The sequence below is a fragment of the Prunus dulcis genome, chromosome 1 (assembly GCF_902201215.1).
Source record: "Prunus dulcis chromosome 1, ALMONDv2, whole genome shotgun sequence".
NCBI lineage: Eukaryota > Viridiplantae > Streptophyta > Magnoliopsida > Rosales > Rosaceae > Prunus > Prunus dulcis.
In genome coordinates, this window is record NC_047650.1 from 25,608,436 (window position 1) to 25,633,050 (window position 24,615).

Here is a 24,615-nt window from a genome sequence, read left to right on the forward strand (position 1 = left end):
ATATGATGGATTTTCGCCAAAATGCAAGTTTCACAATGAAATTCTGATTCAGCAAACTGGGAAAACAAATATAGAAATAAAAGTTTTAGATAACCAAAAGAAGCATGCCCTAATTGTCTATGCCATTGTCACATTTTCTTCATCCTCATGGACTCGTCTCCTCGCACATGATGTTCATGACTTGATGCCATAGAGAATAATTATTCTCATCCAATTTGATTCTTGTCGAAGTTGGAGGTGTCACTCTACAAAGTGACGATTTGTGTGGTAGTGTTGGAGCCTCTCGACACCAAGGATTGATTGGTGTTTGCTGATCCATCATCGTTGGCCATGATATTGGCTTATAAGTGATGAGAAAAAAGATAAAAAAAAAACAAACAAACAAACATTGGGCTGAGGGGAAAAGCAAAGAGAATAGTGGAAAGTGATTTGCAAAGGACGAGAATAAAACAAAAAAGTGATTTGACATTGAATTGGTTTGTCGGATGGAATATGGGCTGGTGCTGGGTTTTTATAATTGTTGAATGATGTGAACAATGATATGAATGTTTGGAGAGAAGGTTAGTGTTGGGTTTGTATGACGGTTGCTGCTGCGGAAGTGATTGTTAGGGTTAGGTCAACCGACAATCATGATCAACTGCTCTTATATCATTTCAGATTGAGTGAAATAATATTTCATTGATATTCTAATATACAACAATAGGCAGAATATATTACATACCCTAGGAAACTATGCAATTATGAGCTTATAATCTTGGAGAATTAAATAATTGACTTAGACGAATTAGGAATGTACAACTCATTTGACATTAATTAGATTGTTTTAAGTGTAACAAAAGTGACACATGTCATTAGAAAAATGGAGATGGTTAGAAAGAAGGTTGTTAGCATTGCCCAACAAGAGATTACCTCTTCATGAAACATTAGGAACGAGCCCACGCAACCAGAGCTAAGCCCAAGTGACAGCCCATGCAAAGACGAAATCCTATAGTGCAACATCTCTTCATAAAACGGTACCATGGAGACTTGAACTGATAGCCATTTAGGAGCACATCAAATACCCGAGCTAATTCAACTAACATCCCATTAATTTTTTTCGTAGTGGAGCTTTGTTCAATGATTTCCTGTTAAGTTGAAATTTTTTATAAACAGGGTGATAAAGAGAGTTTTGCGAATTTAATTTAATAATATATTAAGTAGGACGTAATTTGAAGAGCACAATCAGAAGCCGACACGAGTAAGTTGTAAGTTGTAGGGTCCAAGTGGCCTTTTAATAATTCGTTTTAAGAACTCAGAGCAAGAATATACTTCCATAACTGTAGACTCTTTAAATCCCCACAGGTTCAGAGAAAGACAATACCAAAAGATGACTTCTTTGGGAGGCCTAGTAATCATTGTTTCAAGCTTTCTGTGTCTGCTCCTTGTCTTAGTTCTCATCAAGATCCTTTACAAGCTATGGTTGGCTCCGGCTCGCTTGCAGAAGCTGATGGCCTTGCAGGGCATCAAAGGCCCTCCTTATAGACTTATCCATGGCAACACCAAGGACATCTCCAACATGATCAAGGAAGCCGTGAGCAAGCCTAAGAGTTTGAGTTCGTCCCACGACGTACTTTCTGTAGTTCAACCTCACGTTCACTCATGGACCAAGATATATGGTAACAAACAAAACGGTCTTAATTACTTAAACTATTGTTTTGAAATCTGAGTTCCAAGTTAAATTTTGGTCATATTTATTTATCAACAGGGAAGAACTATCTTCAGTGGCATGGTTCTAAGGCTCAATTGGTCATCACGGAGCCTGAGTTATGCAAAGAGATACTGAATAACAAAGACAAAGCTTATCCCAAAACAGTGCCCGAAAGCTTTGTGAAGAAGCTCTTAGGAGATGGACTTGTGACAACAGAAGAAGGTGAAAAATGGGCAAAAATGCGAAGGCTCGCTACCCACGCCTTCCATGGAGAGAGCTTAAAAGTAAGTTTTTAGAGTTTCTGGTAATTCCTTAGAATCAATTAATTGAAGACTAAGTTTGCTAATTGACTGCATGACGGTGTTGTTTTGCTAGAGTATGATTCCAGCAATGGTAGCCAGTGCAGAGACAATGCTAGAGAGGTGGAAAAATTATGAAGGGAAAGAGATTGAGGTGTTTGAAGAGTTTAGGTTTTTCACTTCAGAAGTGATTTCTAGAACAGCATTTGGCAGCAGCTATATAGAAGGACAACACATTTTTGAGATGTTGATGAAATTAGGCTTCCTGTTAACCAAAAATTCTTTCACAATAAGGGTTCCTGGCATCAGGTAAACTTCCTTACAACTAAATCTGAATGTGGGGACAGCCATATAATCTCTTTTTTGTTTATATTTGTATTGATTGGCTGATTTATTGATCAACGAGGCTTGTTATGCAGAGAACCAATCTTCTCTATTATCTTTTTATTGTTCTCATGTGTGTTCTTTCATTCAATGTTGCAGTAAGCTTTTCAAAACTGGCGACGAGATCGAATCAGAGAAACTTGAAAAAGATGTACGTGCCTCCATATTAGAGATTGTCAGGAAAAGAGAAGAGAAGGTGATGACTGGAGGAGAAGACAGCTTTGGGAGTGATTTTCTTGGATTACTTGTGAAGGCTCATCATGATGCCAATGACAGCCAGAGGATTTCAGTGGATGATTTAATTGATGATTGCAAGACGTTTTACGTCGCTGGACAAGAAACTACTAATTCTTTGCTTGCTTGGACTGTCTTTCTTTTGGCACACCACACGGATTGGCAAGAGGAAACAAGAAAAGAGGTCATACAAATGTTTGGCAAACAGACTCCAAACCCTGATGGCATTGCCAAACTGAAAACAGTAAGAAAGTCAAGAACTCAATCATTAGCTTGTTCTAAGTGGCAGAAACATGTACTCAATTAAGATTCAAAACCTGATTTGTTTTTTGTTTTTTTTGTCTTGTTTCGTTTGGATGCAGATGAGTATGGTGATCAATGAGTGTCTAAGGTTATATTCCCCTGTTGGTACTCTGTTAAGGAAAGCTGAAAGAGAAGTTAAACTAGGAAAGCTGATTGTTCCTGCTAATGTTGAGTTGGTAATGTCATGCCTATCACTTCACCATGATCCTCTAATCTGGGGACAAGACGCGCAACTTTTCAAACCAGAGCGATTCGCAGAAGGGGTTGCTAAAGCGAGTAACAATAACGCAGGCGCTTTCCTACCCTTCGGAGTAGGACCTCGAACTTGTGTGGGATTGAACTTTGCGACCATTGAAGCAAAGATTGCGCTGTCGATGGTTCTACAACGCTACTCCTTCACCCTCTCCCCGGGCTATGTCCACTTGCCCTTTCAGCTAGTAACAAATCGCCCCCTCCGTGGAGTTCAAGTAATGCTACATTCACTTTGATAAGTATCCAGAAACACAGACATCATGCAGTCAGGAAGTGAATTGATAAACTCGCTGTATTATTAGTCAATTATCATTTCAACTTTTCCTAGCTATTGTTGCCTCATGTTTGGCAGTATTGTTGGATAATACAGTAATTTACTTATTTTTGTTTGGTTTGGGAGAAAGAATCTTACTAGATCTTAAAGCATCCATCCAGAAAAAGGTAATATCTTAGAATATGCCAATATTATAGACGGCTGATGGACCAATATAATATAATATAATATAATATAATATGAAAGTGATCACTTAACCGCTGCAATAGAAATACTTAAGAAACTGATCATGGGACATTTTCAGTTTGAGTGTTTCATCCATAACAAATTAAGAAATGACAGAAACCTTAAACACAATATGTAATCGCAATTAATCCGAAACCGAAGATGATTCGGGTAACGTAATTTCATTAACATAAAATAGGGACAACAATTGATGAAGGAAGATTAACAAAAAGCAAGGATATAGAACACTACTACTCTGTATTCATAAACATAATTATTATAATATCCCTTTCTCCAAGTTAAGTCGAGCATTTTCCAACACAAGAGAAGATCATGTGATAATAGAATAGAATGCCGTTTTTAGAGTGTCAAATTTTTAAGCATACGCTTTGTCGTTGGAACTGGATATGAGCCCACATGCTACCTTTTTAAACGTGAAGCCTAACATGAAGCCCAATTTGGCAATACAGGGATCGCCTTTAGGTCCATGTGTGTGACCATTGTGAATTTGTGATGTGAATTTTAAAAAATGAAGAAAAAATACATGTCATTGTCTAGGAATTCAAATCCTCTTTTGCTTCTCTGTCTATACAGTTCAGTCTCCCATTTGGCATAGTCTAAATTGAACTCTATCTCTATGCGTGTGCGTCAGCGCCATTATTTATTTGATACTCGAGGAAGTTTAAGGTTTTACTTTATGTGTGTCGAACTTTCAAGTTTAATACGTAAATAATATAAATTAGGTTATTTATTTGATACTCGAGAAAGCTTAAGGTTCTACTCTACGTATGGCGAACTTTCAAACTTAATATGTAAACAACACAAATTAGATGACGTGAGAACACATTTAGCCGTTTGGCCCAACATTTTCATAGGGATCATCTTTATTTGTATCATGTGATGCCTAGGTCATAATATGTTTCACAAACGAGCCGCTTTTTCTGGTCTTTGGAAATTCACAAAAGCCACTTATTACAATCTTATCCATCCAAGACAGCTAATCACAGAAAGTGGTGGACATAATTTGCCATGCCTGCCAGTGCCAGCTGCTAGTAAGAAACAGATGATTAAGAACTGTCTATCTCTCTCTATCTATATATAGAAAGTTGTAAAGATGAGAGGTTGTTCACTACTACTTTCCAAAGCAGAATTTTCATAGGGAAGCTATAGTCTCTCTGTTAAGTTGAGAAAAGTCATGAAAGAGAACGACGTGTGGTGATAAAGAGAAAGTTTTGCAAGATTAGTAATACGGTAATGTCATTGGTGACGAAGCCGGGAGATAATTCCAACATGAAGTCACTAACCATGATGTATCCAAAGTCGACAAATGGCAGCTTAAGGTTTCACCATGATATTCATATATGCCATCTGGATTTTAGTAAATAGCAGGACGGCTAAGTAACAATCAAAAGCTAACACAACCATGACTTAAAACTGGTTTTTTCTTTACTTTTGCTAAACAATCAGGAGCAAGAAAAGCTTTAAAAACTCAGTATTTTTTTTTTGGTCAAGACCTTTAAAAACTCAGTAGAGAAAGAGAAAGAGAAAGAGAAAGAGATAGAGATAGAGATAAGATAGGCAAAGAGAAAACAATACCAAAAAAAATGACTAGTTTGGGAGGCCTAATAGTCATTCTTTCTAGCTTTCTGTGTCTGCTCCTTGTCTTAGCTTTCATCAAGATCCTTCACAAACTATGGTGGACTCCGATTCGCATACAGAAGCTGATGGCTTTGCAGGGGATCAAAGGCCCTTCTTACAGATTCATCCATGGAAACACCAAAGAAATCTCCAACATGAAAAAGGAAGTCATGGGCAGGCCCCAACTTTTATCACACGACATACTTTCTGTAGTTCAACCTCACATTCACTCGTGGACCAAGATTTATGGTAACAAACAAAAACAAGCCATCTCAATTAGTTAACTATTGTTATTTAAATCTTAGTTCTAAACAAGATGAGTTTTGGTAATTTTTGCATGCAATTACAGGGAAGAATTATCTTCAATGGCATGGTTGTCGGGCTCAGTTGGTCATTACAGAACCTGAGTTGTGCAAAGAGATACTGAATAACAAAGACAGAGCTTATCAGAAAAGAGAGCCCACAAACATTGCAAAGAAGCTATTGGGAGATGGACTTGTGGTGACAACCGAAGCTGAAAAATGGGCAAAACTGCGAAAGCTGGCCACCCATGCCTTCCATGGAGAGAGTTTAAAAGTAAGTTTTTTAAAGTTACTGATACTTTGTTGCAAAGAGTATTATAGTAATAGCTGTGTCAACTATTTAAACACGAAAATAATAAATTGAAGGGAAAAGTCTGCTAATAGCATGTTGGTATTATTGTTTTACTAGAGCATGATTCCAGAGATGGTAGCTAGTGCCGAATCGATGCTAGAAAGGTGGACAGTTTATGAAGGAAAAGAGATTGAGGTGTATGAAGAGTTTAGATTGTTCACATCGGAAGTGATTTCCAGAACAGCATTTGGCAGCAGCTATGTAGAGGGACAAGACATTTTTGAGATATTGATGAAGTTAGGCTTCCTAATATTTAAAAATTTTCTCAAAGTCAGGGTTCCTGGAATCAGGTAACTTTTAATACTCCAATTGAAGAAAAGAAAATTATTTTGGAGAGTTACTTATGTTCTCATTTTTAGTCTTTCATTTAATGTTGCAGCAAGTTTTTCAAAACCAGCGATGAGATTGAATCAGAAAAACTTGAGAAAGGAATTCATGCCTCCATAATAGAGATGGTTAAGAAAAGAGAAAAGAAGACAATGGCTGGAGAAAAGGACAGCTTTGGGAGTGATTTTCTCGGATTACTTTTGAAGGCTAATCATGAAGCCAATGAGAACCAGAGGATTTCGGTGCAGGAGATAATTGATGAGTGCAAGACGTTTTACTTTGCCGGACAAGAAACCACTAATACTTTGCTTGCTTGGACTGTCTTTCTTCTGGCACTCCATACGGATTGGCAAGAGGAAGCAAGAAAGGAGGTGCTACAATTATTTGGCAAACAAACTCCAAATCTTGATGGCATTGGCAAACTGAAAACAGTAAGAAACTTGTCTAGGTGGTAGAAACATGTTCTCAATAAAGTTTGAGATCCTGATTCGGTTATCTATTTTTCATTTTGATGCAGATGAGTATGATCATCAATGAGGCTCTAAGGTTATACCCCCCTGCTGTTTCGGTTATAAGGAACGTCGAAAGGGAAGTAAGACTAGGAAAGCTGATTGTTCCTAGTAATCTTGATGTGGTTGTCTCAATCGTAGCAGTCCACCATGATCCTCAAATTTGGGGACAAGACGTGCAACTTTTCAAACCAGAGAGATTCTCAGAAGGAGTTGCTAAAGCAACTAACAACAACATAGGCGCATTCTTACCCTTTTCAATGGGACCTCGAACTTGCGTGGGCTTGAACTTTGCAATCACTGAAGCAAAGATTGCTCTGTCAATGATTCTACAACGCTATGCCTTCACCCTTTCCCCGGGTTATGTCCACTTGCCCTTACATTATCTTACAGTTCGGCCACAACATGGAGTTCAGGTAATGCTGCATTCACTTTGAAGTTGAACTGCCCAAGTAGACATAAGTCCATGTTGTGCCTTGCACTTTGAGACAAGACAAGAGCTTATTTGTCAACTGTCCTTTCAACTCTAATTAAGAAGAAAAGGATGTTATTGAAGTCAATGCATTTCCCAACAACAATTGTACAATAAACAAAGCTTGAACTTCATGGAAGCATGAATTTGATTGAAAAGGATGGTTTCTCAAGACATTGAAATTTAATGAGAATAATTGAAAGCTGTGATAGCCTATGTTAACCTTCTTATTGACTGTTGCATCAGCTTATGTTAACCTTCTTATCACACAGTCAGGATTCCTGGCATCAGGTAACTTTCTTTTAACTAAATCTCAACTTGGGAATCACATGGATACCCATTTTTATATGCGTTCATTCCACTTGAAGAGAAGAAGAATCCATCTAACTTGGGCGAGTCTGACCCAAAAAAATAGCCATTTTGGAATCTCCAAGGTCAGGGACGAGATTTGGGGGGTGGTGAGCACGGCTATGAGAGAGAGATATGAGGATGAGAGGAGGAGAGGTCGCGGGTTATTTATATGTTGATGGAAAAAACAAAAGGAGAGATGGGCTTTCAATTGGGCCTGGGCTTAAACCTCTAATAAAACCAAATGCCCTATTTTGATGAGGATTGGACCTTAGAAAATACAACATTAAATGGATTTTGTATTATGAAATCACTAAAGCAATCACTAATAACAGTCCCGATCTCTTGGACCACAGGAGTCCAAGAGATTGTGGTCACCCACCGTTGGATATTAATCCAATGGTTCAAAATTATATATATAAATGCAATATGACATAAAATGATTATTACCCGATTCAAGTCATAAATGAGTGAACCGTTGAATTTACATCCAACGGTGAGTGACCATAAATCTCTTGGACTACAGGGGTCCAAGAGATCAGGACTGTCACTAATAAATAACAAAAAACAAATAAATATTATACTATTTGTTTAATATATATGTATTATGGTTGTATTTTATAATTTATACATAGTTTTATTTTGCATAATTTTGGTATAAATTAAGAGTGGTGATTTCCCACACCAATTTATCTACTTACACTCTTTTTAAATAATTTATAAGACTAAATAATAAATAAATAAAAGAAATAGGCCTTGATTACTCCCCTAGTGCTAGGTTCTACCTACCGCCTAGCGATTTTTCTTCATGTACAAGTTGGTGTGTTTTCAGATAAGGTCAAAATTGACAGTAGTATTTTATTATACCACCCAATTTATTATTACAATAAAGTAGCGTTTGGTAGTGCTTAAATTTTAAAAAAAGTGACTTTAATAAAAATTTTGCAACATTATGGTGTTTGGTAAACATCAAGAAGCAGCTTTAAAAAAAAAAATACATATATTATATGGGGTTAGGTAAAATTTCATGTGATTCAATAAACAGAATATAAATTCCATCATTGCTAACTTTTCGTTTTGATATTCTATACTAAATTGCATAAGTCTAAGTAGAATTTATCAATTCCGTTTCATATGAAATTTAGGTTTTAGCAACAAAAAACTTTCACTTAAAAAAAAAGCCAAAGTTTTTTTTTGAAAAAGACAAAAATACCTATCAACTTTCAAAACAAAGACATGCAAATATAAAGAATTCCTTAACAAATTCAAAAATAAATAAGAACAATTTTGTCTATTTTAGTTTCTTTCAAAAAATTTATCTCTTTTTTGGTCTTTTCCAAAATCTCTCTAAAAAAAATTGCAGTCAATGACTGCTTTTTTTTGTGAAAGCAGCAATAACCCATATCTTAAAAGCTGCTTTAAAAAAAATTTAACAGGTGATTTTAATGAAATTTTGACTTTCCCATAATGCCCTCACTTATTTTTCAAATAGACAGTACTTATCCCTCCAATACACATCGAACGACGCAGACTCCTCTTTCTCCTCCGTTCTGCAAACTCCTCTTCTTCTTCATTCTGTTCATTCGCAACCCTCGCTCTTTCTATTCGTTCTAACTCACATCCCTTTTTCTATTCGTCGTCTGCAACAAACCCCACCCAAGCGCCAACCACAACCACAACCTCAACCTCCGACCATGGGCTGTAGACGACGACGATTACAGACGAGCACCGATGGCAGACGACCACCGACGGCAGACAACGAGACTCCACAACATGGACTATAGACGACGATGACGACTGTGCAAGGAGGACGACTTCTCTGGGCAGAGGGAGAAAAATAGAACAAGGAGAAGAAGGAGTAGAGTAGAGAATTTTTGAAAAAAAAAAAGTGATGAGAGAAAGGAGAAGAAGAAGCAGGCGGCAGGAAGAAAGAGAAGAAGATGATGAAAAAGGAGGAGCGGCAGAAAGAGATGCAGAGATCTGGAAAGAAAAAAGGGGTTCCCAAAAAAAAAAAAAAAGGAGATGCAGAGAGAGACGAAAAAGTTTGACCCAAAAAAAGTGTGAATTAAAAAAAAGAGAAAAATTATGTAGCGTAAAGTAGTTGTTTAAAATTAAAAAAAAAAAAAAAAAGAGTAGAAAAAGAACTAAGAAAACAACAAATAATTTCATCATGATTCATGTTTTTATTTTATTTTATTGTACACACCGAAAGCACTTTTGATAAAAATTTACCAAATATTTTGATCAGTCCTGATTTCTTGGACTCCTGTAGTCCAAGAGATTTATGGTCACTCACCGTTAGATGTAAATTCAACGGTTGACTTGAATCAGGTAATAATCATTTATGTCATATTGCATTTATATATATCATTTTGAACCATTGAATTAATATCCAACGGTGAGTGACCACAATCTCTTGGACTCCTGTGGTCCAAGAAATCGAAACTGACACTTTGATTACTTATAATATTTTTTTAAAATATAGTTTACAAAACACCTAAATGATTTTTTTCACAATTAATTATTCTTGCAGCACAATAGAAGCTATTGATTTTAAAGCATAGCAACTTCCAACTAGCCCTAACAGAGCAACAATTTAAATAGTCAACTGAGGGAGCTGAATATTGATCTGGTTCAGAAATCTAGCAAAAGAGAAAAACTATACTAAAAAAAAATGGATTCCTCTGGAGAAGTAGCAATCATTCTTTCAAGCGCTGTGTGTCTGTTCCTCTTTTTAGTTCTCATCAAGATCTTTCACAAGCTATGGTGGAAACCAATAAGCATACAGAGGCTGATGGCTTTGCAGGGCATCAAAGGCCCTGCTTACAGACTTGTCCATGGAAACACCAAAGAAATCTTCAACATGCAAAATGAAGCCATGGGCAAGCCCAAAGGTTTATCACATGACATATTTTCCAGAGTTCAACCTCATTTTCACTCCTGGACCAAGTTATATGGTAAAGAAACTCTTCATTGACTATGGTTTTTGAGTCTCTGTTCTGAAATAACTTTTGTCATCTTTTGCAACAGGGAAGAATTTTCTTCAATGGTATGGTCTTCGACCTCAATTGATCATCACGGAACCTGAGTTGTGCAAGGAGATACTGAATGACAAAGATAGAGCTTATCCGAAAAGCAAGCCCAAAAGCTTTGTGAAGCAGCTACTGGGAGATGGACTTGTGACAACAACCAACGCTGAAAAATGGGGAAAATTGAGAAAGGTGGCCAACTATGCTTTCCATGGAGAGAGCTTAAAAGTAAGTTCTTACAGTTGTTTATGACTGGCAGAAAAATAAGAAATGCATAAATTGAAAGTAAATTTGTTAATGGCATGATGGTAGAGTATGACTCCGGCAACGATAGCTAGTGCTGAGATTATGCTTGAAAGGTGGAAAAATCAAGATGGCAAAGAGATTGAGATGTTCGAAGAATTTCGGTTGCTCACCTCAGAAGTGATTTCCAGGACAGCATTTGGCAGCAGCTACTTAGAAGGGGAGAAGATTTTTGAGATGCTGATGAAGTTATCCTTCTTATCTTTCAAAAACATTTTGAAACTCAGGATTCCTGGTATCAGGTGAATTCTTTTTTCTTTTTCTTTTTTTTCATTTTCCCCATCTGCTGCACATCAAAGAACTATTCACAAACGAATTCTTGGATTATTAGTTTAGTTCTCATGTTAAGTCTTTCATTGAATATTACAGTAAGTTTTATAAAACATGCGATGAGATCGAATCAGAGAATCTTGAGAAAGGAATATATAACTCCATAATAGAGATTGTTAAGAAAAGAGGAAAGAAGGCAATGGCTGGAGAAGAAGATGGCTTTGGGAGTGATTTTCTTGGATTACTTTTGAAGGCTCATCATGATGCCAATGACAACCAGAGGATTTCTGTAGATGACTTAGTTGATGAGTGCAAGACATTTTACTTGGCCGGACAAGAAACTTCTAGTAGTTTGCTTGCTTGGACTGTCTTTCTTTTGGCAATCCATACGGATTGGCAAGAGGAAGCAAGAAAGGAGGTCCTAGAAATATTTGGAAAACAAAATCCGAATACGGATGGCATTGCCAGACTAAAAACAGTAAGAAAGTCCAGTACTCAACCAATCGCTTCTTCAAGTGGCATAAATGTTCTTCATTAACTATGAAATACTGATTTCTTTTCAAATATTCATTTTCATGCAGATGACTATGATCATCAATGAGACTCTGAGGTTATATCCGCCTATTGTTGTCCTTGAGAGGGAAGCTGAAAGGGAAGTTAGGCTGGGAAACCTCATTATCCCTGCTACTGTTGAACTCGTCATTCCATGTTTAGCATTTCACCATGAGCCTGGATTCTGGGGACAAGACGTGCATCTTTTCAAACCGGAGAGATTCTCTGAAGGGGTTGCTAAAGCTACTAAGAATAACATAGCCACATTCTTACCATTTGGTATGGGACCACGAAATTGTGTGGGTTTGAACTTTGCAACCAATGAAGTAAAGATTGTTCTGTCAATGATTTTACAACGCTACTCTTTCACCCTCTCCCCGGACTATGTCCACTCTCCCTTTCGGCTTCTTACAGTTCGCCCTCAACATGGACTTCAAATAATGCTACACTCACTGTGAACTGAAAGAACCAGAATTGCCCATAATCTTGGACTTGGTGTATGGATTACGTAATGCCCTTGGACATGGTTAGCTTGTTATTTTAAAAGATTGTAATGTCTGCTGTGAAGTTTGTAAAAACTTAACCTCCTGTTCTGCTGCTTTGCTGCATGTTTCTGGTAGAATTTCCATTGATGAAATAAAACGTTTTGGGAACCCAAAGAGCATCTCTAACCCCAGGCAGCACATTAGCATGAACTGTACTAAAGCATATACCCCAAAATATGAAAATAATAAGGTTCATGGGAACCTACATATATACATTATTCTGATAGCTGATGTGTACAAAAATGAACAAGTATAAGGGAGTTTTCTTCAAACTTGGGAACAGCCAAAGAAATTGCACATTGCACGTGCCAAGAAAATAAGGGTACTTAGAAACAGACTACAGAGGAAATGAAGAGAGAAGTGATGGTTAAATTTGGTGGATTAACACCAAAGAAATCTCCAACATGACAAAGGAATTGTTAAAGAGGGCGGCACAAAGTTTAGTATAGTCCAGTTAGTCACAAATTTTAATAATGTTGCAGCGTCATTGGTTGTTAGCAAAGCAAGCACATAATCCACAATGAAGCCATATAATATTGCAGGGTCATCTTGTTAGGGACAAAACTGGCATCTTCTTGGTGTCATAATCTTATACTACATGCATCCCAATTAAGTAATAAATTCATAAGTATCCCAATTGGAAATCAGTAGGTTCAGAGATAGAGCCAAAGAGAAAAATAGCCAGGAAAATGAGTTGGTTCAGAGATCCAGTAATCACTCTTTCAAGATTTCTGTTTTTGTTCCTTCTCTTAGTTCTCATCAAGATCTTTCACCAACTATGGTGGACTCCGATTCTGACGCAGCACAAGCAATGAGGGTTTCAAGCGAAACCTTGAGTAACAAGAAAAACTGGATTCCACCAGAAAATCAAGAGAATCTCTCTTAGATTAATGTTATTAAAAAAAACTAAATTGTCGAAAACATTAGACAAACTCGTCTAAATACACAATTCTCAACAACCCTCAACCCTTCAACTACCAGGGGAGTTATTACATAAAACTGAAAAACTCCAAATTAATTTGGAGTCTTAATAACATAACTCCTAAACTGTCAAAAACAGAATTTATTGGAAAATAACTACCAAACTTTAACTGCAGTTTTGGAAGGCCAAACGACCTCAGAATTCCAAAATCAATCATATGTCACAGCAAAGCTGTGAGTTAGGCTCTTGGCGTCGTTCCCTTTCCGAAATGGTATTTTGCGTCCTAATTGGAGCTTGGACGACAAAACTGCAAATTCCCACTACGTCCTTTTTCTAGCTCAACCGCGATAAAATCTGCCATCTGTTCTACATCAGATTCGCATCCAGAATATGTTGGCTTTGCAGGGAATCAAGGGCCGTTCTTACAGACTTATCCACGGAAGCACCAAAGAAATCATGAGCATGAAAAAGGAAACAATGGGAAGGCCCATGAATTTATCACATGATATATTACCTAAAGTTCAACCTCATATTCATTCATGGACCAAGATATATGGTAATAATAAACTCTTTCCTAACTTGGCTTTTAAATCTTAGTTCCGAGAAATAATCTGACCTTTTTTTTTTTCTCCAACAGGGAAGAATTTTCTGCAGTGGTATGGTTCTCAAGCTCAATTAGTTATTGGGGAACCTGAGTTGTGCAAAGAGATACTGAATAACAAACATAGAGCTTATTCAAAAAGGGGGGCCTCAAGCCTATGTAAAGAAACTATTAGGAGATGGCCTTGCATCAACGGAAGGTGAAAAATGGGGAAAATTGCGAAAGCTGGCCAACCATGCCTTCCATGGAGATAGCTTAAAAGTAAGTTGTGCAGACTTACAGTTACTGCCAAGTCTTGCAAATTTTCAAACTGTATGATATGGCATTGTTGTTTGTTTTTTGTTTTTGTTTTTACTGGAGTATTGATTCCAACAATGACAGCTAGTGTTAAGACGATGTTAGTAAGGTCGAAAAAACATGAAGGCAAAGAGATTGAGGTGTTTGAAGAATTTAGATTGTTGACTTCAGAAGTGGTTTCCAGGACAGCATTTGGCAGCAGCTACTTAGAAGGGAAGAACCTTTTTGAGATGTTGATGAAGTTATACTTCTTGATATTCAAAAATTTGTTCAAATACAGGTTTCCTGGCATCAGGTAACTTCATTTTGTTGAATTTCTCTATGACTTATCAATTTTAATGATGTTCTGTTCTCATTTCACATGTTCATATCTTTCATTCTATGTTGCAGTAAGCTTATTAAAACCAAAGGATGAGGTCGAATCAAAGAAGCTAGAGAAAGGAATACGTGAGGGCATACTAGAGATTGTCAAGAAACGAGAAGAGAAGGCGATAATGATTGGAGAAACAGACAGCTTTGGGAGTGATTTTCTTAAAGGCTCATCATGATTCCAATGAGAAGCAGAGGATTTCGGTGGATGATTTGGTTGACAAATGCAAGACATTTTATTTTGCTGGCTTGGACTGTCTTTCTCCTGGCACTCCATACAGATTGGCAAGAGGAAGCAAGAAAGGAGATCCTGCAAATATTTGGCAAACAAACTCCAAACTCTGATAGCCTTGCCAAACTAAAAACAGTAAGAATGTCACACAGTCAATTGCTTGTCCAAGCGACAAAAAAATGTTCAACTAATATGTATAAAATCCGGATTTGTTCTCTATTTTTCCTTTTGATGCATGCAAATGCAATGCAAATGGGTATGATCATCAATGAGTCTCTAAGGTTGTATCCTCCTATTGTTTCCATTGCAAGGAAAGTTGAAAGGGAAGTTAGACTGGGAAAGCTCATAGTTCCTGCTAATGTTGAAATATTCATCCCAAGTCTAGCAATTCACCATGAGCCTCAACTCTAGGGAGAAGACGTGCACCTTTTCAAACCGGAGCGATTCTCCGAAGGGTTTGCTAAAGCCACAAAGAAGAGAATAGCTGCATTCTTACCCTTTGGAATGGGACCTCGAAATTGCGTTGGGTTGGACTATGCAACCACTGAAGCAAAGATCGTTTTGTCAATGATTCTACAACGCTACTCCTTCACCCTTTCCCCTGCTTATGTCCACTCTCCTTTGCAGTACATTACAGTTCGCCCACAACACGGAGTTCAAGTAATTCTACACTCGCTGTGACTTGCGTGTGACCGATATAAACCGAACATGAAACAGAATGGGAAAAGTCTTGTAGCTTAAGTGGTTAAGAGCATTTGTTTATGCATCCGAGGTCCTATATTTGATACTCTCTTCTCCAATATCGCTTATATAAAAAATAAAAAAAGTATAACACAATGGTAGGTCTTAATTAATACAATGAAAGAGAGTTTAATAGCATCTTTGATAGCGACTATATTTGATTTCTATTTGAGGTTGCTATCAATCACACATCTACATTTCTTGTGTGGTCACGCTTTCCACCTAAAGTGTGCAATAATTACCGCAAGTTTGAACAACCAAGTGTTTAATAAACCTTAGTCAACACAGAAGGTAGCTATCAGAGCTGCTGTCCTGTCCCACTATTTATTATGATTCTCCCATATTTAGACATGGATACATTCGTACTCGTACGTGAGCTGAGATTCCAATATATCTATATATATATATATACACGTCATGTTTTTAATGCGCCGACAATGCCAGCTCTAGGTTTTCAACAAGTCACCGTGATCAGTGACGACATATGATATGTATAAACATAAACATATATACAATATTCCCTGCCTTTCATTGTCTATTAGAAGCTAAGAGACGCATTTTTGAGGTCAACGATGGCAACGTGTTTCCAAAGTAATATTTATTATCAACATAGAGCAAGAGACTTGTTAAGAGCAAGAAGCTTGTTAAAGAACACAAGAAGAAGAAAACTAAGAAACAGAGGAGAGCTACAGCCAAGGAGGAGATCAAGAGAGAACAATTAGAAAAAATGAGTTGGTGCAGAGAGCCGGTGATCCTTCTCTCAAGCTTTCTGTGTCTGTCGCTGTTGCTAGCTCTCGTCAAGATGTTTGAAAAGCTATGGTGGAAGCCGGTTCGCATACAGAAGTTGATGGCTCTGCAGGGGATCAAAGGCCCTTCTTACAGACTTATCCATGGAAACACCAAAGAAATCTCCAATATGAAAAAGGAAGCTATGAGCAGGCCCAAGAGCTTATCACATGACATCTTTCCTCAAGTTCAACCTCATATTCAGTTATGGACCAAGTTATATGGTAAAGAAAGAAACTCTTCTTCCTTCACCTATGGTTTATTTTTTCTGTTTTCTTTTTGAATCTTAATTAGCTGCAAAATAAACTTTGGTAATCTTTGGAAACAGGGAAGAATTATCTTCAATGGCATGGCTCTAAAGCTCAGCTGGTCATTACGGAACCTGAAATATGCAAAGAGATACTGAATAACAAAGACGGGGCTCTTCAAAAAACAGAGACTCTAGGATATGTGAAGAAGTTATTAGGAGATGGCCTCACGAGATCCTCAGGTGAAAAATGGTCCAAGTTGCGAAAGCTGGCCAACCATGCCTTCCATGGAGAGAGCTTAAAAGTAACTTCCTAAAGTTATTGTTGGTGATTCTTTCTTCCAACAGCATTTTTCTAAAAGTGAAACAGAATAAATGAAGGGTTGAAATTTACAAGTAAAATTTTCCGACTGTGTTGATCAGAGTATGATTCCAGCGATGATAGCTAGCGGCGAGACGATGCTTGAAAGGTTGAAGAACCATGAAGGCAAAGAGATTGAAGTGTATGACGAATTCAGGTTCTTCACTTCAGAAGTGATTTCCAGAACAGCATTTGGCAGCAGCTACTTGGAAGGGAAGAACATCTTTGAGATGTTGATGAAGTTATCCTTCTTGACATTCAAAAATGCTCTCAAACTTAGGTTTCCTGGTATCAGGTAACTCAGGCTTGTTATGCATCAAACTCAGTTTTCTTCTAAGCTTGCAGAGAATATTGATCACACCAATGTTCTTTCATTCAATATTGCAGTAAGATCTTTAAAACCAGAGATGAAATCGAATCAGCAGAGCTTGAGAAAGGAATACGCGATAGCGTAATGGAGGTCATTAAGAAAAGAGAAAAGAAGGCAATGGCTGGAGAGGAAGACGGTTTTGGAAGTGATTTTCTTGGATTGCTTTTAAAGGCTCACCATGACACCAATGAGAAGCAGAGGATTTCAGTGGACGATTTGGTCGACGAGTGCAAGACTTTTTACTTTGCTGGACAAGAAACCACTAATTCTCTGCTTGCTTGGACTGTATTTCTTCTGGCCCTCCATAGAGATTGGCAAGAGGAAGCAAGAAAGGAGGTCCTGCAACTATTTGGCAAACAAACTCCACACCCTGAGGGCATTTCCAAGCTCAAAACAGTAAGAAAATATATTAGTGAATTAATTGTTTGCTTTTAAGCTTGAAATGCTGATTTGTTGTCTAATTTTGACTTGGATGCATGCAATGCAGATGAGTATGATTATCAATGAGTCTCTGAGATTATACTCTCCTGTTATTTCCTTCGAAAGGAAAGCCGCGAGGCAAGTTAGACTGGGAAATCTCATAGTCCCTGCTAATGTTGAACTGCAAATCCCAAACCTAGCATTTCATCATGATGCTAAATTTTGGGGAGCAGACGTGCACCTTTTCAAACCAGAGCGATTCTCAGAAGGGGTTGCTAAAGCTGCCAAGGATAACATGGTCGCATTCTTGCCCTTTGGAATGGGACCTCGAACTTGTGTGGGCTTCAATTTTGCAACCATTGAAGTAAAGATTGCTCTGTCAATGATTCTACAACACTACTCCTTCACCCTCTCCCCAGCCTACGTTCACTCCCCGTTTCATTTTCTTACAGTTAGGCCACAACATGGTGTTCGAGTAACGCTACATCCGCTGTGAGCTGTGTAAACCATGTGGAGGTGTAATGGTCAAAACCTGAATAGAATTTCGTATAATTTTGCACTTGGTTTACCAAGGCATTATTAATGTCTTTGTTGATATATATCAGGGAGTTTATTTTGTTTTGTGTACAGAAACAGAAGTGAACATTTATCAATTTATCAGGGAGTTCTTCTCTTGCAGCTTTGGCAGTAAGTACCAGAAATCCGCGGGAAATGGTTTTTCACGACAGAGCAGACTATAGTGGAAGTTTAATCATAGCCCAAAAACATGCATTACGGAAGGCCCAAATCTGATACACGAAAAGGCCCATTTTCAAAACTTAGGCCTCCTTTGGTTGGCAATTAGGAACCCCTTTTCAAAAATTGGGATTGAATCTGAACATTTGAATTGGAAACTTGGAAACTTGGAAACTTGAAAACTTGTTTGGTATTAAAAACTGGAAACCTGTATTCTCAGGCATTTGCTCGAACATGTTGTCTGCATAAAACAACAAATCCATCCACTAATTTCAAAAGCTTCCAAAATCAGATTGAAAAGTGGAAGAATTAAAAGGAAATTCTGGAAGAGCAAAGACGAAGCCAAAGTGAATCTTTTTGAGGAAAAATTGATTATGAATCAGATGCCAAACGCACCATTAGATTTCAACAATTATGATTTAATATCCTTAAATATAAAACACTGACGTGACAAATAAAAAAATGTCAAGAAAAATAATGAATGTGGGCGAGCATTATTGTACTTATCTACCGCCAATCATCAACAATTAAGAATTAATATCCTTAAGCATCAAGAAAAATAATAACGTGCCAAATAAAATAACAAAAGTTTAAGTCTTTGCCCCCTTATTTCATTAAACAAAACATAAAAAGAAGGTTAAGTATGAGAATAAGTATATAGACTTTGTTTTAAAAATAAGCAAAATAATAATGAATGTTCACATGGACAAAAAAATAATAATAAATAAAAAATCAAAGCATGTTTAGTCAAGCAAATGTGTCGCCTAGATTTCCGTATTTGCCTTTTCAAGTTGAAAGATTCTCTGTCATGATTTTTAAAATCGAGTACAATTAATTAGATATATCTCCTGTGTTAAAATAATTAGGATGAAGAAATTTTGAATATGAAAGACCAACTTGGTGTTAAAATAAGCAAGGAGCTTGAGGCTTCGTTTGATATCCCCGTTAAAAGAAAGTTTATTTTTCTTGTTAAGAGGACTGCACTAGATTAGCAAAATGCCTCGATTCATATGCAATCAAGATTAGAATCTGACAGCAAAGGACCCCCTAGTGTAGTGGTTTGGAGTATTTACTCCTTCAAGCAAGGTTCTGGATTCGAGTTCTAGCATCCGTGTTGTGTGTGTGAGTTTAATATGCTATCGCCCCTTTCAATAGGAAAGGACCTCAAAAAAAGATTAGAATGACAATGCCAGTTATTGAAGTATTACGCTTTGCTTGAATTGTTTGGCCTTGCAATGCCGGCATTGAGATTTTTTTTTTCTGGGCAACTTAGTTTAAGTAGAGCTTCGAAACAATTAATGGGCTATAACCAATTATGTCCCTGATGGGGCATGAAATTAAAACATTTTGAATTTGTTCTTTCAAATGTTTCATCAGACATTTACCACATGATCCAGAGGAATTAATTCAAGTACAACATTTATTGAAATGAATGAAATATTCTGGTCTTCACAGTTCACAGTGAGTGTAGAATGACTGGAACTCCACGCTGTGGGCGAACTGTCATAAACTGAATGGGAGAGTGGACATAACCAGGGGAAAGGGTGAAGCTGTAGCGCTGTAGAATCATTACCAGAGCAATCTTTGCTTCCACGATTGCGAAGTTCATGCCCACGCAAGTTCGAGGGCCCAATCCAAAAGGTATGAATGCCACTATGTTGTTGTTAGTAGCTTTAGCAACCCCTTCTGAGAATCTCTCTGGTTTGAAAACGTTCACGTCTTCTCCCCAATATGTGGGATCATGATGAAGTGATAGATTTGGGACGTGCACTTCAACATTAGCCGGAACAACCATCTTTCCCAGCCTTACTTCCTTGTCTGTTTCCCTAACAAGGGAAACAACTGGAGGATATAGCCTTAGAGATTCATTCAGGATCATACTCATCTGCATATGCATGCATCCAAATGAAAAATTAGATGGCAATAAATGAAAGGAGGATTTCAAAACTTAACCACTGATTTAGATACATAAGTTAGCAATTAACTGATTGAGTTTCTTACCGTTTTTAGTTTGTTGAGGCCATCAGGGTTTGGATTTTCTTTTCCAAATAATTGTAGGACCTCCTTTCTTGCTTCCTCTTGCCAATCCGTATCGAGTGCAAGAAGAAAGATGGTCCAAGCAAGCAAAGAATTAGTGGTTTCTTGTCCAGCAAAGTAAAACGTTTTGCATTCATCAACGATGTCATCCACCGAAATCCTCTGGTTTTCATTGGTATCATGATGAGCCTTCAAAAGTACTCCAAGAAAATCATGCCCAAACCCGTCTGCTTCTCCAGTCTTTGCCATACTTTCTCTTTTCCTAACAATCCCTGCTATGATGTCGCGTATTCCTTTCTCAAGCTTCTCCGACTTGATCTCGTCACTGGTTTTGTAAAACCGACTGCAAATTTTGAACAAAAGACTAAACATGAGAAGCGACAACTCCAACATTACTAATGTCGTGAATGGAAAATATTCCACAGCTATAACATAACCTCATTGATTCTTTAGGATCATTTAGTTAAAAGAAGCTACCTGATGATAGGAAGTCTGAGACTGAAATTATTTTTGAATATAAGGAAGGTCAACTGCCCCAGCATTTCAAAAATGTTCTTCCCGTCTAAGTAGCTGGTGCCAAATGCTGTCCTGGAAATAACTTCTGAGGTGAACAACCTAAATTCTTCGTACACCTCGATCTCCTTGCCTTCATGATTTACCCACCTTTCTAGCATTGTCTCAGAGCTAGTTATCATTTCTGGAATCATACTCTGGTAACACAAGATCATCATGCAGTCAATTAGCAAATTTTACATTCAATATAATAATATGTGTATATATATAAACAAACTGTACAGAAGAACTTACTTTTAAGCTCTCTCCATGGAAGGCATGGTTGGCCAGCTTTCTTAACTTGACCCATTTTTCACCTTCTGCCATGGAAATGCTGTCTCCTAATAACTTCTTCACGTAGCCTTGGGACTTCTGTTTTCGGAAGAGTTTATCTTTGTTGTTCATGACCTCTTTGGACAACTCAGGTTCCGCAACCACCAACTGAGGTTGAGTACCAAGCCATTGAAGAAAATTCGTCCCTGTTGCAACAAAATCACTAAATTTAATTATCTTTGAACAAATTGAGATTATAAAAAACAAAACAAAAAGCCATAGTTAATGAAGAGTTTGTAAGACGTACCAAATATCTTGGACCATTTGTGAGTATGAGGCTGAACTGCAGGGAATATGTCATGTGATAAGCTTCTGGGCCTGCTCATGGCTTCCTTTTTCAAGCTCATGATTTCTTTGGTGTTTCCATGGATAAGTCTGTAAGAAGGGCCTTTGACTCCCTGGAGATCCATGAATTTCTGGAAGCGATTTGGGGTCCACCATTGCTTGTAAAAGAGCCTGATGAGAGCTACAAGGAACACAAATAGCATGCTTGAAACAGTGATTACTGGCATTCCGATTCCGAACCAACTCATTTTTACTAGCTTTTTTCTTTCTATCTTCTTCTTCGTTTGGGTAAATCGGATGTGCCAAAACCCAAGAGACAATTCTAGCTTGTTTTTCTAGCTTGCATGTCAGTTTGCTGTGTACTGCATGTGACTCTCTTCAGTTTATATAGCAAATGCTTGGGCGTATTTCTTTGAAAAAAAAAAATAATAAAATCAGATGGCAATCTTTGAATGCTTGGGCGTGTTTCGTTGACATGACGAGTGACCATGTGGTTACTGAATTATCATGTAGCAGAGAAACCCACTGGCACTGCCTAATAGTATGATCTATACGTTATTTGATCACATAAAATATTTGTCACGTCAGTTGATAACCAAACTCTAGGTCCTTGACTTGCTGGCGGGTGGTCTCATGTTTGTATCCTATGGGTACTGTGATAGTGTGTGTGAGAAAACCACCTGTATTCATAATTCAGTCAAAAAATTCACTATCAACAAAAGGCCAATTCAAATTAACCACAAAGTTCCCCTCCCTGTAATTTAAATATCGCTTGTACTAAAAAAAACAAAATAAAAAAGCTAGCGGCTTAAAACTAGCTTATCACGAGCAGCATGCCAGCGTCGCTACTTGATAGGCGTATAATACGTTGACGTGTCTAGTATTATTGAATTAGAATCTAATGTCTATTTTAAATAAATAAAAAACTGATTAAGGTATGAATTGGTGGCGAATTATTCGCACCGCAATTGATAATGAATACCCATAAAATAATTAAAAATTCATAAATTGCTACCACGTACCATTAACATGGGAATTATTTTTATTATCAAATCATAAGTTAGCGCGTTTAAATTGTGGACTGCTGAATGTTACAAGAATTTAGGTGAGGGAGAAAAACAATAAGATCATGAGCAAAAGAAGGAGAAACAGACACAGAAAGATTCGAATCAGTCGCTGCCGGCATTCCGAGCCAACTCATTTTTACTTGGCTGTTTATGTGTTTCCAAAGTCTCCTTACTTTGACTATTTAGACCCATCAATTTATTCAGTTAACCAACAATATATAGTCCTCTATAGTGGAATATGCACGTTACAATTGGATTTTATTTTTATTATTTTTTTGTTAGTACAAGCGATTCTATAAATTATAGGGAGAGAAATTTCTCACACACACAACTAGAAATTAATTAAACATGATTACTCTGACAAAAATAAAAAAATAAAGAAAATTAAACATGATTAAATGATTACCTCGTGGAAATTAACTATTAACTCTTACTTTTTTTTTTTTTGAGAAATTCTATGATTGCATTCATAATTCAGCCAAAAAAGCCACTAGCCACAAAAGGCCAATACAAACTAGCCATAAAAGGGCCATTACAATAACGGAGCGGTCTAATATCAAAATTAAGAAAATCAGGTATGTCTCCACTAACGATCAGGCAAGATCGAAGAAACTCTGGCATAGGCATCCCAACTAAGATTGCAAACTTAGAATAATAAAAAAGAGATAAAGCTTGAAAAAACCAAGCCATAACAATACAAATAAAACTCTCACCAAGGAGAGATGAAAAGCTCTCACAAAGGAGAGATGAAAAACTCTCACAAAAGGAGAGGTGAAAACTACACAGAGAACCCAAAGAGTCTCTGCAACTTATTCCAAACATAAAGAAATTGCAAAAAAGATGGTGGTGGAGATCCAACGCCGAAATGCAGGTGAAGATCCGACGTTGAGCCGCAGCCGCCTTTAATGATTGGATGAAAATCATAACAAAACTAAGACAAATAGGGACAACCCTTTGTCTCTGAAAATGAGGGAAGAGGTGAAAGGAGGAAGAGAGAAGAGGGGAGAGGGGGGAAGAACAATGGCTTCCTCCCCCCTCAAAGTGAAAAAGGCTCTAAGAGTGTTTTTTGGGAGAAAGGAGGCTAGGGTTTTTGTGTTTTGACGAAAGAAGATTCAAATAACTATTAACTCTTACTTTGATTGTCATTTAAATATCTATTATGAAGTACATAACATACTAGGAAGTTGTCTTCGAGTTTGGCAAAATCTAAAATAATTTCGCACATGCCAAGGAAATTAAATTAAAAAAAAAATTATTTCTACTAATACTCTATGAGGTTTTCTGTGTTTTCATAAAATCCATGAAGTTTAAAAAATTACAGGAACACCCTTTGAAATTTTAAATTATTTTCACAAAATCCCTTTCCATTGATTTTTCATCCAAAGATTGATGATATTATATATATAAAAATTCTCCAAATGAAAAAGTTAGTCTTTGAGATTAGATTGCAAATACATTCATTTAAGTTAATTTTGTCATTTGTATAAGTTTTCTTTTATAAAATCATATTTTTTGGACAAATAATCAATGAAAAAGGATTTTGTGAACATAATTAATTTGAAACCCCGGGGGTATTCGTATTATTATTTTTTAAACCTTATGGAGTTTTGTGAAAATACCGAAAACCTCAGGGGGTGTTAATATAAATAACTAAAAATATATATATTTCAAAACAAACTACAAAATAAAGTATAGTCATAGAGGAGTGAAGTTTGGTTTGAAGAACCTCCTGATTTTATTCAGCTAAACATGAACCACTACTAGAAAATCAGCCACTACCCACTGATCTAGATACAAATTCATAACAGTGGCTTTTAAATTTTTTTTGGAAACTAATAATCCCATGCCTATTAAAGATTTTTGAGATAGACATTAGTGTGTAATACAAATAAATTAATTTTCATTTTTTCTCTTAATATTTGGGCCTCTTTTATCAGTCCCCAACACTCCAAGGA

General features: G+C 37.0%; 5 protein-coding genes and 1 pseudogene across 5 annotated transcripts; 5 read left to right on the forward strand and 1 right to left on the reverse strand.

Annotated features, from left to right (window-relative positions):
• Positions 1 to 1,324: 1,324 nt before the first annotated feature.
• On the forward strand, positions 1,325 to 3,558 carry LOC117614108 (cytochrome P450 CYP749A22-like). The gene is made up of 5 exons (XM_034342801.1): positions 1,325 to 1,655; positions 1,745 to 1,971; positions 2,063 to 2,295; positions 2,470 to 2,848; positions 2,967 to 3,558. Exons 1-5 carry the CDS (start codon positions 1,367 to 1,369, stop codon positions 3,393 to 3,395), a joined length of 1,557 nt encoding a protein of 518 aa, XP_034198692.1. The 5' UTR covers positions 1,325 to 1,366; the 3' UTR covers positions 3,396 to 3,558.
• Positions 3,559 to 4,752: 1,194 nt separating this feature from the next.
• LOC117615184 (cytochrome P450 CYP749A22-like) lies at positions 4,753 to 7,488 on the forward strand. Its single transcript, XM_034344215.1, has 5 exons — positions 4,753 to 5,545; positions 5,646 to 5,872; positions 6,008 to 6,240; positions 6,330 to 6,708; positions 6,795 to 7,488. Exons 1-5 carry the CDS (start codon positions 5,263 to 5,265, stop codon positions 7,221 to 7,223), a joined length of 1,551 nt encoding a protein of 516 aa, XP_034200106.1. The 5' UTR covers positions 4,753 to 5,262; the 3' UTR covers positions 7,224 to 7,488.
• Positions 7,489 to 10,161: 2,673 nt separating this feature from the next.
• On the forward strand, positions 10,162 to 12,413 carry LOC117638407 (cytochrome P450 CYP749A22-like). Its single transcript, XM_034373542.1, has 5 exons — positions 10,162 to 10,563; positions 10,637 to 10,863; positions 10,948 to 11,180; positions 11,308 to 11,686; positions 11,790 to 12,413. Exons 1-5 carry the CDS (start codon positions 10,281 to 10,283, stop codon positions 12,216 to 12,218), a joined length of 1,551 nt encoding a protein of 516 aa, XP_034229433.1. The 5' UTR covers positions 10,162 to 10,280; the 3' UTR covers positions 12,219 to 12,413.
• Positions 12,414 to 12,994: 581 nt separating this feature from the next.
• Positions 12,995 to 15,407, forward strand: LOC117615371 (annotated as a pseudogene).
• Positions 15,408 to 16,073: 666 nt separating this feature from the next.
• LOC117616352 (cytochrome P450 CYP749A22-like) lies at positions 16,074 to 18,329 on the forward strand. The gene is made up of 5 exons (XM_034345644.1): positions 16,074 to 16,477; positions 16,582 to 16,805; positions 16,924 to 17,156; positions 17,249 to 17,627; positions 17,719 to 18,329. Exons 1-5 carry the CDS (start codon positions 16,195 to 16,197, stop codon positions 18,145 to 18,147), a joined length of 1,548 nt encoding a protein of 515 aa, XP_034201535.1. The 5' UTR covers positions 16,074 to 16,194; the 3' UTR covers positions 18,148 to 18,329.
• A 1,513-nt stretch (positions 18,330 to 19,842) lies between these two features.
• Positions 19,843 to 21,841, reverse strand: LOC117614039 (cytochrome P450 CYP749A22-like). The gene is made up of 5 exons (XM_034342711.1): positions 21,556 to 21,841; positions 21,231 to 21,454; positions 20,901 to 21,133; positions 20,388 to 20,766; positions 19,843 to 20,271 (listed from the first exon to the last, which is right to left on the reverse strand). The coding sequence occupies exons 1-5, from the start codon at positions 21,839 to 21,841 to the stop codon at positions 19,843 to 19,845; spliced, it is 1,551 nt and encodes a 516-aa protein (XP_034198602.1).
• Between the last annotated feature and the right edge of the window lie 2,774 nt (positions 21,842 to 24,615).

Excerpts from the sequence above, each read along its gene's own strand:
- LOC117638407 (XM_034373542.1), top strand. The coding sequence starts at position 10,281 with ATGGATTCCTCTGGAGAAGTAGCAATCATTCTTTCAAGCGCTGTGTGT. Across the intron at positions 10,564-10,636 it reads CTCCTGGACCAAGTTATATG|GGAAGAATTTTCTTCAATGG; the intron begins GTAAAGAAACTC and ends CTTTTGCAACAG. Across the intron at positions 11,687-11,789 it reads GCATTGCCAGACTAAAAACA|ATGACTATGATCATCAATGA; the intron begins GTAAGAAAGTCC and ends ATTTTCATGCAG.
- LOC117616352 (XM_034345644.1), top strand. The coding sequence starts at position 16,195 with ATGAGTTGGTGCAGAGAGCCGGTGATCCTTCTCTCAAGCTTTCTGTGT. Across the intron at positions 16,478-16,581 it reads GTTATGGACCAAGTTATATG|GGAAGAATTATCTTCAATGG; the intron begins GTAAAGAAAGAA and ends CTTTGGAAACAG. Across the intron at positions 17,628-17,718 it reads GCATTTCCAAGCTCAAAACA|ATGAGTATGATTATCAATGA; the intron begins GTAAGAAAATAT and ends CATGCAATGCAG.
- LOC117615184 (XM_034344215.1), top strand. The coding sequence starts at position 5,263 with ATGACTAGTTTGGGAGGCCTAATAGTCATTCTTTCTAGCTTTCTGTGT. Across the intron at positions 5,546-5,645 it reads CTCGTGGACCAAGATTTATG|GGAAGAATTATCTTCAATGG; the intron begins GTAACAAACAAA and ends ATGCAATTACAG. Across the intron at positions 5,873-6,007 it reads TCCATGGAGAGAGTTTAAAA|AGCATGATTCCAGAGATGGT; the intron begins GTAAGTTTTTTA and ends TTGTTTTACTAG.
- LOC117614108 (XM_034342801.1), top strand. The coding sequence starts at position 1,367 with ATGACTTCTTTGGGAGGCCTAGTAATCATTGTTTCAAGCTTTCTGTGT. Across the intron at positions 1,656-1,744 it reads CTCATGGACCAAGATATATG|GGAAGAACTATCTTCAGTGG; the intron begins GTAACAAACAAA and ends ATTTATCAACAG. Across the intron at positions 2,296-2,469 it reads ATAAGGGTTCCTGGCATCAG|TAAGCTTTTCAAAACTGGCG; the intron begins GTAAACTTCCTT and ends TCAATGTTGCAG.
- LOC117614039 (XM_034342711.1), bottom strand. The coding sequence starts at position 21,841 with ATGAGTTGGTTCGGAATCGGAATGCCAGTAATCACTGTTTCAAGCATG. Across the intron at positions 21,455-21,555 it reads CAAATGGTCCAAGATATTTG|GGACGAATTTTCTTCAATGG; the intron begins GTACGTCTTACA and ends TTGTTGCAACAG. Across the intron at positions 21,134-21,230 it reads TCCATGGAGAGAGCTTAAAA|AGTATGATTCCAGAAATGAT; the intron begins GTAAGTTCTTCT and ends TTGTGTTACCAG.